We start from the raw sequence: 12,590 nt of genomic DNA on the forward strand, positions 1-12,590 counted from the left end.
TCCCACCTCATCTAACCTCATCTGTCAGTTTGTTACAACTCAGAAGCATATTTATGGAGTCACATTTGAAGATGTTTGTCCCTTTTTAGCTCTGGCTTTTGTGCCTTTTCCACCCCCAAAGAAGGCAAGGAGGTGGGGGGAGATGGGAGGACAAACTTTTCAGAGTTTCCTCCAATCCTGGGAGCACAGGGAGCTCAGCTGAGTCAACAGATCCCACCCCACACATGCTCCCTGCTGGCTGCACAGGACAAGTAGAGGCCAGGCGGAAAGATTGCAGGAGATGCTGGGCAGAAAAACTGCATCATGTTGATGGGTGACCCCATTGACTTGCCCCTTGTAAGCACCTACCCAGGGACCCTGCCCTCAGATGGTCCTGATCATGGAGCCCTGCTGAGTTCACCGCCAGGTCAGGTGGCTTTGGTCATGTGGCTGCATTCCTCTGGGCCTCAGTTTTACAACACGGGCGCTGTATGGTCACTGCCTCACAGGGCTGACGTGAGATTCAGTGAGATGATACCTGCAGGGAAAGTGCCACTGAGCAGTTCCCGGGGCCCGGAGATGACCCAGTCCAGCCCTGCCCAGGGTCATCCAGCCAAGACTGGGGGTGGGGTTGGGGGTGGGATTTGAACTTGAACCTGTTAGAGAGCAGGGCTGAGGGGCTGGGAGGAGTCCTCACGCTCTGGGTCCTCCCCTGGACACCCACCTGTCTGGCCCCAAACCTGTCCCTAGGAACCAGGAGCCCTGCTGGACCTCGGCTGCCTCACTGCCACCCTCCAGGCCTCCACAGCACCTGCGATGCCCCATGCCTCGTGGCGTGACACTGAGCAAGGAAGCTTGGGCCCCCACCCGGGGACCCTTAATCTGGCACAAGTGACGGGGTAACATAAATGGCAAAAAGATGGACGAATGGTGACAGGAGTTATAAGACAGGCAGGGGGCCTGGCCTGCCCTGTGGGCTGGGGAGGCTTCCTGGAGGAGGTGGCACCCAAGCTGAGGGCCGAAGGATAAGGAGGAGAGAGCCAGGCACAGCAAGAGGAAGGGTGACCCGGGAGGAGGGCACAGCCGGGACAAAGGCCTGGAAACTCACGGGGGGCTGGGGAGGGGCAGGCAAGGGGTCCGAGCTCCAGACAGGGTGGCCAGTACCGGGGTCGGTGCCAGGGCTCTCCAGGGCCCTCAGTGCACACCAGGGAAGAGCTTTGACCCCCCCAGGCCACACCCGGCCCTGGCCCCAGCTGTGCCCTCTTCCTGATCACCCTCCCTCAGCCTTTCAGGCTCAGCTCCCGTGTCCCCAAGGAAACCACGTTGCCCTCCTGGCTTTTCCCAGCACCCTTGAGTAAAACCCACACTCCTTAGCGTGGCAAGGTGCTGGCAGCCAGGACACCCCCCTGTTCCTGGAAGGCACCAGGGAAGAGGTGAAGGAGCTTGGACAGACAGGTGAACCATGTATAGGAGGCTGGCCTGCTTTAGGCGGGGGCCAAAGCCTTAGTTTGCCCATCTGAACAATGGGTGGTTCCCACCGCATGAAGCTCAGGGGAGCTGCGGGGCACTGGGGAGAAGGGTGTCGCCCCAGTGTGCCCTGGGGAGCCAGGAGCACCCCCATATCGCTGCAGGCAGAAGTCAGTGGGGCCACCCTGTGGATGGGCACGTGGGCAGCAGAAATCAGGCCGGGCCTCCCGGTCCCCTGCCCTTCCCCCCTCGCCCCCCCACCCCCACCCCAGAACTGGGCCAAAGAATGCCTGGGGGCCAGTCCAGGGGGAGGTGCCCAGTGTTGACACAGGCTGCCCCGGAATGTGGTGGGACAGGCCCCCAGGGCCCCTGAGTCAGGAGCTGTGGGCACCGGGCCAGGAGGAGGAAGGGCAGCCCTCGACAGGTGGCACCAGCCCCCTGGGGCGGATGGGCACAGGGCAGGGGGAGGGGACAGGTGGGGGGCCCGGGTGGGAGGGGCTCAGTGTGGTCGGACTTGGGCCAGGGCCAGGGGCTCAGCTTGGTCTCAGGGTTTGGTCCAGGGTAGGGGCTCAGAGCAGAATTGGGGCTCAGCTTGGGGCGGCGCTCATTCATTCATTCACGCAGCCCCTCGTGGCCAAGCCCTGGCTCTGTCCCCTGGGGCTGTGTCCCCTGGGGCCTTGGCAGAGCTGGGACATGGGCTTCCTGTGCCCCATTCATCCCTGTCACTGGCCCTGAGACGGCCCTGCTCGGAGGAGGGCACCACTACTAAGGCACTGAGGTCCCAGGCCTCACACCCAGCGCCCATAGGTGGCTGCCTCCTCACTCCCACCCCAGGCAAGCCTTCTGTTACCCCTCAAATGTACCCCGAGCCCACCCAGCTCACCACCCCACGGCCAGCCCCTCTCTCCCCTAACGATCATCCCTCCTCCTCCCCTTTGAACCTGCAGCCTCCAAATGGCACCACTGGGACCACTTCTCTCTCCTTCTCAGATCCCCAAGTGGCTCCATAGTGACCCCACCATGGCGACCCAGCGCCCTTGACCTTCGCTCATCTTCCCTCCAATTGTCTGGGCTCCAGCCTCCTGGGTTCCTGAAGTAACCTGTGCAGTCCCCCCACCCCCAGTGCTCCCTGTTCTTCACCCGCTGATATCATTCATCCTTCTGGTCACATCCAAGTGTTGCTGCCCCAGGGAACCCACCGCAGAGAAGGGCAAGTTTAGAGCCCCTCCTCATGCCCCGGCAATAGGGAGGACGAGGCTGGGGCTCCAGGCACCCACCCTACCCAGCCCTCCTGGCCCTCTGGCTCCCTAGGACAAGCTCAGGTGGAAGGATGGGGTCCCCTCCTATGCCCACGGCTGTGAGCGCCAGGGAAGGCAGGCTTGGGGAGTGGCCAGTGGTGCTGCTTCATCGTCCACTTTATGCCCACCACGGCCAGCACCTCCTCCCGCCTCTGCAGAGAGTAAGGAGCCCCCCACCCTGTATCCAGCGAGAGCCCTTGGCCCCAGACCCGAGCAGCAGGCCCTGCAGAGACCTCTCTCCCAGAAGCCAGGGAGAATGAATGAATGAATGAATGAATGAGCCCCGATGATGTCTGGGGTGGGGGTCATGGTGAGCGTGGACAAATCGGGGCTAGGTCCCTCCACGGGGGTGGCCCACTAAGCCCCCAGCTCCAGAGGCAGTGCCGCCCCCTGCTTCCCTCGAGACCATGAACCTAGGTTTGTATGTGGGGTCTGGCTTGACTGATAAGGGCCCCTCCCTTCCTCCCGGGCTTCAGAAAAGCAGGGAGGGGCTGGGTGGGGGTGGGAGAGTGTTGGGGGTGGGCTTGTTCACAGCCCAGGAGAAGGTACCCACTCTGGAGACAAATAAGCACAATGTCAGCAGGGTGGCCCCCAAGTCCTAAGTCCAACTGCTTTCTCTCCATGGTCAACCGTGGCTTGCACAACTACTGTCTTCTGGAAGTTTCCACCACCATCCCCATGTTCTGTCCCCAGCTGCCCCACTCACTGGTGGGAATCTGTCCTTGGCATGAGTTTGCTCAACCAGGAATGGGGTCCTCCTCCTCCTCTGGGTCCCCAACCCGGGGCAGCACACAGTAGGTTTGGCTTGGGGGGAGGGAAGGCAGCCCCAGGTGGGGAGGCAGGTCCCTGGCTCCAGCCTGCCTGCCCAGCTGGCACCCAAAGGAGAACAAAGGCCGCAGTCGGGGGGGGGCGGGCTGTGGCTGGCCTCGAGGGGCCCCTGGCACCAGCTGCTGGCTGCCTGTCCCCATGCCAGGGCCCCGTAGGGCGCACCCAGGCCTCGGGGCTGGGCAGAGCTTGTGGCCGAGTGGGGCCCCCATGGGCTGCTCCTCCCGGTGACTCAGCCCCAAGCCGGGTCTCCCCAGGGAAGACAACAATGGCCTGTGGGTGCCGGGAGGGACTTCTGGCAGGTGTGAGCCCCAGGGTGGACTGGGCCCCAGGGAGGAGATCTCTGAACCTCATTTTCCTCATCTGTACAATGGGTTTAATCACTCAGGCGTGAGGACCTGACAGCCAAACATATGGATGGAAAGAGCACATTTGGGACTAAAGGGGGAAGCCTTTTAAAATATTAATTAATTAATTAATTAATTTTTGGCTGTGCTAGGAATTTGTTGCTGCGCACGGGCTTTCTCTAATTGCGGGGAGCGGGGGCTACTCTTTGTTGCAGTGCATGGGCTCTAGGCACGTGGGCTTCAGTAGTTGTGGCACGTGGGCTCAGTAGTTGTGGCTCTTGGGGTCTAGAGTGCAGGCTCAGTAGTTGTGGCTCATGGGCTTAGTTGCTCCATGGCATGTGGGATCTTCCTGGCCCAGGGATCGAACCTGTGTCCCCTGCATTGGCAGGCGGATTCTTAACCACTGCACCACCAGGGAAGCCCTGGGTGGGGAAGCCCTGGGTGGGGAAGCCCTGGGGAGGATGCCCTGGGGGGGATGCCCTGGGGGGGAAGCCTTTGATGGCTCTTCTTGCCTTGGAGGATAGGGACTGGACAGGTCACAGTCACCAATGTGCACCAATGTCCAGCACCAAGCCTGGCACACCATCGGTGCTCAGTATTTGCATGGCCTATGAATGGATCATTCCCCTGCTTCAGTGGGTGTGTCAACTCCAGGAACACGGGCCCCATGCGGGTTAGAACCTTAGCATCATCGGAGGAGAGGGTGCTGGCCCGACCTGAGTGAGGCTGGGGTCCTGGAGGGGCCTCAGCCCCAGCCTGGTCCTTGAGAAACCCCTCAGGCTAGGAGGAAGCCAGAGCAGACCATGGACTTGTGCGGTCATGGTTGGTCGGTCCAGGGAAAGGCTGTGGGCTGAGGGGACCCTCACTTCGGAGACCTAGGTCTTAACAGTGGGGAGAGGCCGCAGGATGAAGGCACATGTCCTCAGCACCTACTCTGTGCCCATCAGTACACCCTTCCATTTTCCTGATGGGGAAACTGAGGCCCAGAGAGTGGCAAGAACTTGGCCGAGGTCACAGTGATGCTGGGAGGGATGAGGGATTTGAACCCTGTCCCCAAGACTCTCTCAGTCCCCTCCCCAGACCTGTGGCACATGGCGGCGCTCTGGCCCAGAAGGGGTCAAGGTGAAGGTCAGCCCAGTTCGGATGTAGCAGGAAGAGGCTTTATTAGGAGCCCCCTGAGCTCCCCACCTGCCCCTGGGGTCTTCTCCACCCCCCTCCCCCCAGGACCCCTACTTTTCTTCCTTCCTTTCAGCCCTTCTCCCTGGACCGAGGGCTGCCCTGAACTGTGGGAACTCAGGGCTCCAGATGGGGTGGAAAAGCCTTCCAGGCAGAGGGCACAGCCAGGGCAACGGCCCAGAGATGAGAATGAGCGTGGCAGGTTCTGAAATAGTGAGGAGGAGGAGGCCGCTGAGGCTGGAGCCCAGTGGGCCAGGGGTACCGTGGCCTCTTCCCAGCCTGGAAGGGAGTGTAGCTCTCTCTCTGCGGACACAGGGGGCCATGAAAGATTATGTTATTTTCATTTATACGAATTATTATTTTTATTCTGTAGGGTCTATGGTTCCCAAAAGCTGAAGAGCCCCTGGCTGTGTGTGTGGGGGCCTTGGGATCTAAGTGGACTCTCAGACCACTGAGAGTCAGAAGGCCTGGTCCGGCCTTAGTACAGCCCAAACTCAGGTCCAAATCCCATTTTACAGATGAGTAAACTGAGTCTCAGGCAGGCAAAGGCAACCAGCAAGTCAGAAGCACAGAGCGGGTTACACGCGGGGCTCTCTGACCCTAAAACAGAGCTGGCATCGGTGGCCCTGCAGGTAAGATTAGTCTGATTCGTTCCCGGGGGGTCTGGAACGCTCGAGACACCCAGCACCGGGGTCCAGCATTAGGAACTCAGATACGACCGAGCCTAAACGGCCGTGCGGGCGGCCACGCAAACCTGAGAATAAAACTGCAAGCCCCACCCCTTACCGCTTCTCGCAGCCTCTAGCTCAGAGGGGCGGGGTGGAGGCGGGGCCTAGTTACGAAAGGCCGAGGGCCCCGCCAATCAGGCTTTCGCACTCTCCGATTGGCCCCGGTCGCTCTGCCTTATCTTTCCATCTCACGGCCCTACCCGCTTGCGTCAGGCTGTGCACTGAAACCACGTGCGCCTCCGCGCTGGAAGATAATCCCTGCCCTCGACCCCCGCCGTTGGCCGACGGACCCCCGGCGCGCCCGCTCCAGGCTCCGGACTCCGCGGGACCTCAGCCGCGTTCAGTGGAAGCGTGGGGCGGGCGGCGGCGGCCGGGCGAGCGGGCAAAGGCGGAGGGATCCGCGGACGGCGGCGGGGCGGGGCGCGCGCGGGGCGGGGCCTGGCAGGGGCGGGAGGCGGGGCGCGGCGCGGGGTGGGGGCGGAACATGTCTCCCGCCGCAGGAAGATGAGGCAGCGGCGGCGGCCGCGGGCGTAGCGGGCCGGACCGAGCCCAACGACGCGGCCGGCGGGCACCGCGGGCTCCTCGCACGCCGCCTCCGCCAGCGCCCCGGCCGCGTAGGGCCCGCGGGGCGGACACGCGGGGAGCCGGGCCACGCGCCGCCGCCCACGCGCGCCCTTCGGGGCCGCGACGCCCCTTTGTCCGGGGGGGCCGTTCATGCCGCCGCCCCCCGCGCGCTGCGGGCCGGGCCACGCCGAGCAGGTGAGCGCGCCGGTACCGTCCGCCGCTTGGTGCCCGGCGGGCCGGGCCTCCCCGCGCGGCTCCGGGACGCGGGGACCCGGGGACGCGGGGCGGGGGCGGGCCGGGCGGGGGCGGCGCGGCCGGAGTCATTGTTCTCCAACTTTGCGCGCTGGAGGGGGCCGGCGACGTGGAGGGCGCGCTCGGGCCCGCGCGCCCCCGCCGGCCGGCACTTCGGGAAAGTTTGCGGAGCCGGGCGGGGGCGCGGGGGGCGCCGCGGGGCCGCCCAACTTCGCGGCGGGGCAGCGGCGTGGAGGCCGCGAGTGCCCCTTTTCCCGGGGCCCGGCCGGCGGCGGAGTTTGGAGGGGAGCGAGTGAGGGAGAGGGAGCGTCCTTTTGTCTGCGGGGAAGGTGCGCCGCGCGCCTACGGGCTCGGGCCGGGGGCCACATCTGTTCCGCGCTCCGCGGGCACGGGCGGCGGCTTCGGGGCGAGCAGCACGGTGGCGGCGGCTGCGCCCCGAGCTTCAAAGGGTTCCCGGGCCGCGCCGCCCGCACCGGCTGCGGGGGGTGGGGTGGGGATTGGTTTCCCGGGCCTCCTCCCACCCCTCCCCCCCCAGAGGAAGACGTTTCTGCTTCTCTGCTCCCAGAGTGGCTTCACACATCCTTCGAGTCCCCTTCAAGCCCCCAAAAGTTCTCGTGACACCCCAGAAGTGTTTTAGCTCTCCTAGAGAAGCCTGTTTAGCCCCCCGAGGTCTGCCTTAAAATCGGTTTCAGCCACCCCACAAAAAAGTGCGGTTTCGTGCTCTTCAAAAAAAGTCAGTTTCACACGCTTTCCAAAAAAGAAAAAGCTTCGCGGGGGAGGGGGTGCGCTGGGGCATCCGTTTCACACTCGTCTTCAGTTGGCAAACAAAGCGGGGGTTTCTCCGCTTCTGAGGTCGGGTCTCCCTCGATCTTGGAACCCCTTTTCCCTCGCGACCCCCCCCCCCGCACCTGGGGTCCGAGGAAGAGACGCTGAAGGGACTTAACTGTCTGACTGTGGGACGGAGACCCTTCCTTCCTCTCTTTTCTGGGTGTGGGATGGGGCCCGGCAGGTGGATCCCCCCCATGCTAGAATGGAGCCCCTAGGGACCATGCGGAGTGGGGGGAAACCCTGGTCTTGGGACCCCCCCCTCCCCCCAGGGCAAGGGATGTTTTCAAAGTTGCTTAAGAATAATTCCCGGATACATCGTGACAATAAAACAATCTAGGGTATTTTTTTTTTTTCCCCCAGAATTTGGTTGTTTTTTATGGGGTGGGGGAGGAGGTTAAGTGTAGTGGGAAGCTTTGCGGGTAGGTCCGTGCGCGGGGCGTCCCCCCTGTTTAGTTGTGGAGCAGGAAGGGGGGTTCGCCGTCTTGTGGATTTCTTTTGCTTTGAATTTGGGGGTGATCGGGCCTTCAACGTGCTCTGACAGCTGCTGGAGGGGGTCACCAAATTTCCCTTGGGGCGGGACCGGGTCGCCCCTCCCCCTTCCCGGGGGTGGGGCCAGTGGAAAGCCTGAGAGTGGGTGGAAATGGGAGAGGTGGCGGGGAGAGGGGTGGGTTCTGGCCAAGCTGGGAAGGGACCACTCCACTCCGCATTCAGTTTAAAATTTGCAACTTGATTCCTTGGTGGTCGCAGAGGGAGTTCAGGGAATGTACTTTGCGCTTCTCCCCGCCATTATTCAAACTCCCTGAGGGCTCTGGGGAGGGGTCTCTAGGGGCCCCAGTCCCTGAATTCTGGCTGCCCCACCCCCATGCCTCAGGGTCTGGAAGGGACGCAGCCTGGGAAGACCCAGATCCAGAGCAGTTAGAGGGGCCTTAAAGAGCTCTCCCCCATCTGCTCATCTCGGCCACTGTCACTCATACCTCTTCTCCACCCCTCACCTCTCCTTGCACCCGTTGTGGGCACCCTGCAGGGCTGTCTCTAGGCCTGAGGAGCCCACCCCGGCCCCTGGCCCCCCGTTGCTGCTGGAGAATGAACCAGCCACAGAGGATGGCGCCCGTGGGCACGGACAAGGAGCTCAGTGACCTCCTGGACTTCAGCATGGTGAGCGGCCCTCCCCGTCCCCCCGTCGTCCCCCTGCCGCCCCCCGCATGCCCAGCTGTCCACACTCCTGCGCCCCCCAGACGGTGGGAAAGAAGCTTGTGCCAAAAACACTGCCAGCATCTGGACCTCAAGTTTCTATGGCTTAAAGAGCCCCAGGTGGGGCTAGGGGAATTGGGGCGCCCTAGGATGGATGGGTTGACGCCCCCGCGGCAGGGTGCAGCTTTGGGGCCCTTGTGGGCTTCCAGAGGCACCCGTCGTCACCCAGCTGTTTGCCCAGGCACGGAGTGGGTCCAACCCACCACTTTGCAGTTGGGGAAACTGAGGTCCAGAGCGAGGGAGGGACTGCCCAGGGCCTTCAGCTTTTCCTTGGGGAGGCTCGGCCGTGAGGCCCCAGCTTGGCTCTGGGCATGCAGTGACCTTGCTTTGGCACCTGTAAAACTGTGATCGGGGTTATTCATAAAACTGTGATCGGGGTTATTCATGACATCGTGGGTGCAAAAGACGTGGGGTGCCCAAAGTCTAGGTGTCTTCTGTGGGGACCTTCCCTGAATGAGGAGAGGCCTCAGGCAGTGGACGTGTGATTCCTCAGTTGTTTACTGACACGAGAGTCAGTGCTGTGGGTCTACGGGGTGGGGGGACAGGGGGATGTCCTCACACTTCCCAGGTGGTGTGCTCTATCTGACACAGCCCGTTCCCCAGCCAGGCCAATGGAGGTTCAGAGAGGGTACTGCTTTCCAGAGGTCACACAGCTCAGACGGGCCCAGGGAGGCTGGGAGCTGGACCGTCCCTTGGAGGACTGGGGGCCTTGGTTTGCCCGTCTGTGCAATGGGCCACCTGTGTCGGGGGGAGGGGGGTGGTCTGCGTTTCCTCACAACCCAGGAGCTGTGTGTGGACTCCCCAAATCCTGCCCCCACCCCTCCCCCAGCGAGCACTATTTTGGTTTGAAATGGGTTCAGGGAGGATGCTTTCGGTCTGAATTTAATCCTCTGCCGGTATGAGGCCCAGGCCACTGAGGTCTGTCGAAACAAAAGTCCCCAAACTGAAACGACATCAGCCGCCCTGTGGAAAAACACAGCCCACGGGACGGAGCGGCCGCGGCTCCGGAAGGGCCATGCCGGTATTTTTAAGCCCCGTTTTATTTTTGCGTCTCAGCTGAGGAATCAGGGGTGCTGCTCAGTTGTTTTTTTGTTAAACTGACAAGTCACAGACCAGTGGGCCGGAACAGACTGGCTTGGGGGTCAGGGGAGGGGGTGGCACAGGTTCTGATTTTGCCCCCGCCCCCCCCCCACAGTCTCAACCACTTGCTCACCCCCTCCTGCTGTCCAGGGGGTCCAGACTCCCCCGCCCCCCAGCTCAGACCCATTTCACAGATGAGGAAAGCGAAGCTGAGTGTGCAAGGTGCCCAGTGTGTGTCCTCTGGGAAAACCCAGAACTGGATTTTTGTTCGACCTCCTTGTTCCCACGAGGAGAGAGGCCCTGAGGCAGCCCCCCATTTGCAGGAGGCTCACACCCTTTCCTTCCCACCTGCTCCAGAGACACTGAGTTAATTTGTTTTTTTGAAACAAGTTTTCGACTGGAAAGATTTTGAAGGGAAAGCGCTTCCTTGGGGCAGGTCCGTGTAAAGTAAACGAGGCAACTACCAGTTCAATACCAGGAAAAATGGCTCCTCCTAGCTGTTAAAATTGCACCTCTGCCCCCGCCCTGAGCTTCACCTGTTAGGCTGGTGGCTCTGAGGGTGTGTGGGCCTGAGGTGGTCCCTGGGTCTGACGACAGCCTTGAAGGGCGAGGGGCCAGGGGAGGGTGCTGTGGGCTTGCCTGGTGGCCCGACCGTGCTCCTTTGAGCTCTGCGCGTGCAGAGGCCCCTACATGCCCACGATGCCCATGAGCGTTTGGGTTTCACAACAGCCCACACGGTGTGAGCCCTGTGTCTTCTGCATCCGTTTCACAGAAGGGAATACTGAGGCTCCGAGGGGGGGGTGCGGGAGCCTGGCTGGGCTGATCATAGACCTTCAGTGCCTGCAGGACACAGCCCAGTTCCCTCCCCCCGCCCTTGCCCCCCCCCCCCGTGGCAAGTGCCACGTCAGCGGCCCCTGGCACCCTGGAGGGCGAAACAGAAACAGAATTGAGCACCACCCCCCTCAGGCTCCTGATCCCCAGGCCTGCCCCTCCCCCAGCGCAAGCCTCAGTGTCCCCAGCAGGAAAGGGGCCCCGCCTTGAGGCCAAGGCCCTGGGTGCAGTGAGCACAGCCCCGCCCCCGGAGGGGACAACAGACCCCGTGGGAGCCCGAGTCCTGGGTGTGCTGGGTGCACACGTGCCCCGAGTCTGCACTTGCCCTGCCAGCTCAGCCTGTGGCCTCAGTGTCCCCTTCTGGAGAACAGGGTGTGGGGGCAGGACCCCCTTTCCTGGGTTGCTCCCAGGGCTTGTGATGCTGCCCCGAGTCATGCCCGAAGAACGCACACCCCCATGTCCTGCTTGTCAGCCCTGAGCCGCTCCCCACAGAGCCTTAATGCTGATTGCGGCCACTCTGAATTTCTTGGTCCCCAAAAGAACCTCTGAAACTCAGACCGTTGGGGCAGGGCAGGGCCACGGTTTGTTTCTTCTGCGGCACGAGGGTTTGTTGATGTTGGGTTTTCCCAGTTAATGCTGCTAAGCTGTTTAATCTTGAGGGACTTAACACTGTGGGTTTGGGTGAACGAGTGGGGGGGGCGTGGCGATGCACCCACACTCGGTGCCCGCCCACCCGGGAGAACTGCCCTGTCGTTGGCCGGGAAGGATGCAGCTCTGAGCACGGAGCCTGGCTCGTGGGGGCCCCCCGCTCCCCATCCCGGTGGCGGGGTCTGGCTGTCTTCCCTGCACTCCCACCGCTCGGGGTCAGGGGCCCATGGGGAGGTGGATGCCGGGCTCCTAGGGTGAAGGTCGGGGTCCGCGGCTGGGACACGGGTGGGACACGCGATCCATCTGGGAGTGTAAATGATCTCATTTTTTTAAAGCTGTAACTTGAAGAAAACTTTGTATCACTTCTAAGTGGGTATATTGTATCAAGTGCCTTCGTGTTATTTCATCCCCAGTAAAACAAATATAGAGGTAAACTGGGGAGTTTTCCCTGCCCCCGGCTGTGCTCCGGAGGGGCACCGGGGAGCCTCTTCCGGCCAGGGCCCTCAGGGCGCCTCGGGCCTCCTGGGGGACAGGACCCCAGCAGAGCTGTGGCCCTGGGCTGTGCCCCCCACTCACCCCTCTTTCTCCCCACAGATGTTCCCCCTGCCGGTGGCCAATGGGAAGAGCCGGCCCACCTCCCTGGCCGGGGCCCAGTTTGGAAGCTCAGGTAGGACCCCGCTGGCTGCCTGGGGGCTTCTTGTTTGCTTGAGGAGATCACCACGTGTGAAGGGTGGGCCCATGGAGGGTGAGGGGGGGCGACCGCGGGGTGGGGCTGGCGGCCGGGCACAGCCTCGTGGACTATGCACTAACAGGAGAGGTTTTCGGGGGCAGCGCTCAGGCCCGCCAGGCAGAGTCGGGGTGAGGGGCCCGGGACAGAGGTCCAGGCGCCCATGTGAGCGTGCGGTGGGGGGAGGGTGAGCCTAAGGGAACCCCAGGAAGCGGCTGCCGCTGTGGTTGTGTGACTTGCCTTGGGGCTAAGGGAGGAGCCCCGTGGTCAGCATGGTGTTACCGTCCACCCTGCCCCGAGAGCCTGGCCCCTGGTCCGGGTGTGGGGGACTCTGTGTGACTCACGAGGGCCTGGGTGAGCTGGGCACTTGAGCCTCCAGGGTCTCCTTGGCCCCAGTGGAGGGAACCTGAGGCCCAGGAGGGGTGTGACATGGAAGCCCAGCTTTCTCCAAATCCTGCCCTGCTCCTGGCTGTTCTCATTCAAGTACGTATTAGGTGCTGGTCGTTGACGAGACCCAGTACTAGCGTGATCACTTGGTCTGGTTTGTTCGAGGTCTGGGGTGGGTTCCTGGGATCTGGGACTTTGAACG

General features: G+C 62.6%; 1 protein-coding gene across 14 annotated transcripts in view; it reads left to right on the forward strand.

Annotated features, from left to right (window-relative positions):
- The first annotated feature begins 6,295 nt into the window (after window positions 1–6,295).
- The window catches only part of TCF3 (transcription factor 3), a 37,652-nt gene continuing 31,357 nt past the window's right edge, over window positions 6,296–12,590 (forward strand). For 11 of the 14 annotated variants that reach the window (XM_082620375.1, XM_082620376.1, XM_082620374.1 and 8 more), the window contains exons 1-3: window positions 6,457–6,579; window positions 8,489–8,619; window positions 11,869–11,941. In XM_082620375.1, the coding sequence (XP_082476501.1) occupies window positions 8,548–8,619; window positions 11,869–11,941 (145 nt within the window). In that variant the 5' untranslated portion in view covers window positions 6,457–6,579; window positions 8,489–8,547. Of the gene's footprint in view, window positions 6,580–6,848; window positions 6,966–8,488; window positions 8,620–11,868; window positions 11,942–12,590 lie in introns of those variants that run through there. The other 3 variants (XM_082620371.1, XM_082620372.1, XM_082620369.1) reach the window with 2 other exon arrangements.

The sequence above is a fragment of the Mesoplodon mirus genome, assembly GCF_964341445.2.
Source record: "Mesoplodon mirus genome assembly, chromosome: 5".
NCBI classification, from domain to species: domain Eukaryota; kingdom Metazoa; phylum Chordata; class Mammalia; order Artiodactyla; family Ziphiidae; genus Mesoplodon; species Mesoplodon mirus.